Below are 5,755 nucleotides of genomic sequence, written 5' to 3'. Positions count from 1 at the left end.
AATATGTGAAGATATTTATAGACTTGAAAATTATTGGAAAAACAAATAAAACCCTCATAGTTTCTAAACGAAATAATTGTTATTTCGTTTTGCACGCTGGCGGGGCACGCTTTCTTTTTGAGATAGTTTTCTTGAGAATCTCTAATATAGAATCATTATCAGATCACAACTTACAAAAAAAAGTATTGTTCTAAGAAACAGAATACATATTCGATTTAAAAAAGTACATTTTCATTCATTATTAAAATTTTTGAAGCGTATTTATTGCACCTGCAAATCGACTATCATTTTCATTTCACAAAATAAATAAAATTAAAAAAAAAAATCTTTTAGACTACCATTTATAACATCACATCCTTTCGGAATTATCTGAGCTATGGATGTTTTCGAGATTCTAAAAAATATCGACAACAATCCCAACGATATTCCAAAACAAAGGCACATCAATGTCATTTCTAATTTAACTCTTGCAGGTACAGCATCCCTCATGACTGTATCTTGGCGTTGTATTCGTGGAGCAATTAAATCCAACAGTTTTTTCACTTGTTCAGGTGTTATTATCAACACTGCTCTGTAATCTCGGGGATCCTCATCGTAGAGTTCCTTCAATATTGTATTTGTTGCTCCTTTTCTTTGCATCTAATTCCTGGCCCGAATCCTTTTCTCTTTCTGCTTTTTCGGATAGTACCTTCAGTTCAAAGAAATTCAGCACAAAGTATGTATTTTTAAACACGATCAGCGTTTGTTTTGCTATAAAATTGTGTGATGATACATTCAACTGAAAACCTAAGATGAAAACTGCCAATAAAGAAGTCGATTTTGGACCAATCATTTGACAAATTCGGACCTGAATGCTGTTTCTGACTATTTGATGGACATTTGAAAAGTCGCCTGGCATCCCTGGTAAACCCGTGCCGTAGTATCTAGTTTCTCGCCAGCAGCTCACACTGTGTGAACGGACAAGGCGAGTCAACCTGTGATACTTCGAATAAATAACGCCGTTTTATTATTTAATTAAATGTATTTTTATTCAACACTCCAGAACAACATCCGATCTCTAATGAAATTCCAACTAATAATGACATCTCGGTACAGGCCCGCATCTAGGAACACTGAAGATAGTAGCATATGAATGTCAGGCCCACACTAAGGTACCACATCTCCCCTTTTATATAAATGTATATTACGGTACGTAATCTGCAAATCTAGAAGGCTTCTTCGTAGCACGTTGCTGTCGTTTTTTAGGAAGTGAATTAGACTCATCATTTTGATTCAACCCGATGTTAAACCCATTGAATTCACCATCTGAATTGGAAGATTCTGGCAAAAACTCGGGTGATGGATTATTGTGATTCTCGTTGACTTCCTCAGATGTTGGATTCGTTTCCGTTAATCCTTCCGCATTCTCAGACACCTTTTTCAGATGAGATATATTGCGATCGTACGACTTGCCAGTTGCTGGATCTTCAATGGTAACACGCGGTCCAGAGCGATGCATCACAACGTACTCCTTTGGATTGAACGTCGTTGATAACTTATTACCAGGCAAAAGGTTCTGCATAAGCACAGTATCGCCTGTTGCGAGTGAATATTTTCTAGCATGGCGCCGCATGTCTTCTGATTGTTTTCCTATATCCTTCAAAACCAGATCCCTGTCACGAGCTTCACTGCTGATGGGCATTGTCTCGATGTCATCCAGTGTGGGTATTTTGGATCTAATGGTTCTACCATATAGCAGTTCCGTCGGAGTTTTTCCCGTGATCGAATGCGGCGTGGTGTAATACATCAGCAAATATTCACGGAGATCCCGCCGCCAATCCCTGCTTAGAGCATGGCTGATCTGAAGGCGTTTCAATAGGGAGCGATTTTGACGCTCAACCAATCCATTTTCTTGTGGCCAATATGGAGTTGAGTGTCTGAGGGTAATTCCTTTAATTTTGGTGTACTCATCTAATTCAGTTCCAACAAATTGCTTCGCGTTATCTAAAGTGATTGTTTGTGGATAACCGAGTCGACTAAATATTCGGTCAAGTCTTTCGACGGTTTCTTTCGCAGTTATTTTGGCCATCGTCTCCACCTCCTTGTAACGGCTGTAGTAATCGATAATCACAAGTAAATAGGTTCCACAAGGTAATGGGCCGAGAAAATCTACGGCTACCTCAATCCATGGCTTTGAAGGCATCTCGCGACGGCTCATTGGTTCTGGTTTATTAGGCAAACTCACCAGTCTGCATCCGTCACATGCTTTAACCTGTTTCTCTGCATCCCGGTCCATTCCAGGCCACCAAACACGGTCACGCAGGCGTCGTTTCATCACTGATTCACCTGGGTGGCCCTCATGAGCCAAATCTAGCATGCGTTGTCTTAAACAATCTGGTACAACTAATTTATTTCCTCTGACTACTAGATCTCCGATGAATCCTAATTCGTTCTTGAAAGGAGTGAAAGGCTTAACTAGCTGTATATCCCAGTTTCCGGTATGTAGGCATTGCTTAACGGCTCCCAAAGTAGCGTCAGCGCTAGACCTCTCCTCAAGCAACTGAACATCGATCGCCGCTGATTCCAGAACTGCTAGCACCATAAACTTGCTTTCAGCGTCAAACTCTTTTGGCGGTTGTTCCTCAACCAATCTTGAAAATGGATCCGCCACATTATTGATGCCTTTACGATATTTAACTACAAATGAAAACGACTGGAGCCTAAGCACCCATCGTTCAATCCGCGAGCATGGCCTGGACGTCGGTTTGAAAATTGCTTCTAATGGTTTGTGATCGGTTTCCAATTCAAACTTTCGCCCCAAAAGATATACGGAAAAACGCTCCACGGCCCAGACCAGCGCGAGAGCTTCTTTTTCGGTCTGACAATAACGTTTCTCTGTCGATGTGAGACTTTTACTGGCGTAGGCAATTGGTCGTGGATCATCATCGGTGGGTCCTTTGAACTGTAAGAGAACAGCTCCGAGCGCCACCGGTGAAGCATCAGCGATAACCCTGGTCCGCAAAGTGTTGTCGAAGAATCGCAAGTGTTGCACATTGCCTATCAGCTCCTTAAGCTTTTCGAAAGATGTTTGTTGTTTTTCACCCCAAATAAATTTGACTCCAGAATGAGTCAGTTCACGGAGTGGAGCAGTTATTGTCGCCAAATTCGGTAGGAACCGACCAATGTATGTCACCAACCCCAGGAAACTCCGAACTTCTTCCGAGGTGCTGGGAGCACGAAATTTTTGAAGACATTCAACCTTACTGTTCGAAGGGCAGATTCCGTCAGGAGATATAACATGTCCTAAGAATTCTAATTCCGAAACTTTGAACACGCATTTACCCTGATTTAACAGCATTCCATATTTGTTCAGCGTTGACAACACTGCGTCGAGTACTCTATCGTGTTCCTGTTCTGTGTTAGCAAATATCAGAATGTCGTCTATAAAATTAACCACATTTTTGCTAAAAGGACTCAGAATTTGTTCAAGGATTCTTTGAAATAGCTCTGGTGCACAAGCTATACCGTACATCAGACGCTTATATCGAAAAAGTCCCATGTGGGTTATAAAAGTTGTTATGTAACGACTTCCGTTTTCAAGCTCCACTTGATGAAACGCTTCTTTCACATCAAGCCGGCTAAACCACTTTGCAGATGTGAATCTTGGTAGGAAATCTTCGATTGTTGGCATTATGTGTCGTTCCCGCACAATGGCCATATTTGCTCTGCGCATGTCAACGCATAATCGAAGATCCCCGTTATCTTTAACCACTGTTACCAATGGAGATACCCACGGACTGCTACCTTCAACGCGCTCTATGATATCACTAGCCAACAGCGAATTCAATTTATCTTCAATTTTCGTCATGAGGGCGATGGGAGGCCGCCTTGGTGGTTGGCATACTGGTTGTACAAATTCATCGATCGGTACTTTAACCTGGATACCCTTAATTTTGGGAAATGGCTGAACTCCCGTGGTTTTTATTGCGTTAACTCCATGAGTACTCGGTAAACCGATAAAAAGGACGCCTAAGTCAGTGGCAGTGACTCGGCCTAATAAGCACTGTTGACCACCTTTGGCTACATAAAATGTAGCTATGGTTTCATGGATCTTGCCAATGTCATTTATGGATACAGTTGCGTCGAATTTTCCCAAAAGTGTCAACGGCTTCGCATTTTCACCATATGGTAGAAATACCTCGTCACAGTTCTTTGTTTGGTTCCATATCTTTGCCCCATTCGCTTTGATGTAGTTCCAAGATTGTTCATCCACTATGTTTTTCTTGCACCCAGAGTCCACGAGCACCTGCAGTACTACTCCACCCAGCTTGATTCTAATTAGCTCGCCTCCATCGCTGATACTAAACAGAAAGTTTTTACTTTCATTGTCATCTGATGTTCCTATCTCGTTCACTTGGTGTGACTTGAATCGTTTACCTTGCCATTTTGACTCTTGCTTTGGAAACTGTTTATGCTTCAGTGCAGGTAGAGATCGGCATTGCGCGGCAAAATGTCCGATTCGCTTACATTTTATACATTCCTTCAATCTTGCCGGGCAAGCAGAGTCATTTGCGAAGTGGCCGCTTCGACCGCATCGTGTGCATCCTTTATTCGTCATGTGTTTAACCTTATTCACGTTGGATAACGGTATGCAATCGGTATCACTAGAAAAACTTGTTCCTGGAAGACTAAACGATTTCGCTTGCTGTTTCACTGATTCATACGAGCTGACAATTTTGGTAACGTCGTCCAGTTTCAAAACATCTTTTTGCAGCAGCTGTTCCTTGAGATCGCTCGGAGCGTATAGAATCACCTTGTCAACCACGCTGATAGCCCGACTCTCTTCAGCATTACTACCAAAGTTACACTTCGCAGCTTGGTCTTGACATCGAAGCATAAACTTCCCTAGTGTTTCCTCTGTTTCTGGTTTCAGTGTCCAAAACATGTTTCGTTCAAAAGTTTCATGCTGTTTCGGCGAAAAATACTCGTCTAGCTTGTTTATTGCCACTGCGAATGGATCGATTGATTTCTCGGGGTCTTCCTGTACATCTGCTCCAGGAATAGAAGTAAAGATTTCTTGCAATTCTGGTCCAGCTTTGGCCAAAAAGATGTTCTTAATCCGTGTGCGATCAGTTTCTCCTGTCGCCGCGATTATGTAGTCAATATTTCTTTTATACTTGACCCATTCGTTCCGGACTAAATTTTGGGGAAACGATTTCAACTTAAATTGGGGAATATCCCACTTCTCCATCATCAACAGTTTTGTCCTAAAATAAATATAGTCCATGAAATTATACATTCAGATTCTGAGTGTATTTTACATACCAGCACAGTTAAACTTGCTTAAATTTTCCCTTTGGAAGTTACAGATGACCTTTGTCTTTCTTTATAGACTTTCCGTCTATACATGCTCTAAAGTGACGTGTCCGCCTCTGCGGTTTTGTTTTTTTTTTTTTTTTTGTTCGCCTCTGCGGTTTTGTTTTTTTTTTTTTTGTTCGCCTCTGCGGTTTTGTTTTTTTTTTTTTGTTCGCCTCTGCGGTTTTGTTTTTTTTTTTTTTTTTGTCCGCCTCTGCGGTTTTCTGTTTTTTTTCGTCCGCCTCTGCGGTTTTATTTTTTTTTTTTTGTCCGCCTCTGCGGTTTCCTCAACCTGCCTTTGCAGATTTCAGCATCCGCCTTTGCGGTTTATTTGTCCGCTTCTGCGGTTTTCTCAATCTGCCTTTGCAGACTTCACCGTCTGCCTCTGCGGGATTTCCTCGCTATTCAAACTATCGCGATG

General features: G+C 41.6%; 1 protein-coding gene across 1 annotated transcript; it reads right to left on the bottom strand.

Moving 5' to 3' along the window:
• Positions 1-1,183: 1,183 nt before the first annotated feature.
• LOC129766086 (uncharacterized protein K02A2.6-like) lies at positions 1,184-5,438 on the bottom strand. Its single transcript, XM_055766541.1, has 2 exons — positions 5,305-5,438; positions 1,184-5,246 (listed from the first exon to the last, which is right to left on the bottom strand). The coding sequence occupies exon 2, from the start codon at positions 5,231-5,233 to the stop codon at positions 1,184-1,186; it is 4,050 nt and encodes a 1,349-aa protein (XP_055622516.1). The 5' UTR covers positions 5,234-5,246; positions 5,305-5,438.
• Between the last annotated feature and the right edge of the window lie 317 nt (positions 5,439-5,755).

The sequence above is a fragment of the Toxorhynchites rutilus genome, chromosome 2 (genome assembly GCF_029784135.1).
Source record: "Toxorhynchites rutilus septentrionalis strain SRP chromosome 2, ASM2978413v1, whole genome shotgun sequence".
Taxonomy (NCBI): Eukaryota; Metazoa; Arthropoda; class Insecta; order Diptera; family Culicidae; genus Toxorhynchites; species Toxorhynchites rutilus.
Note: the sequence above shows the minus strand (reverse complement) of the source record. Positions and strands in the feature narration are given on the sequence as shown.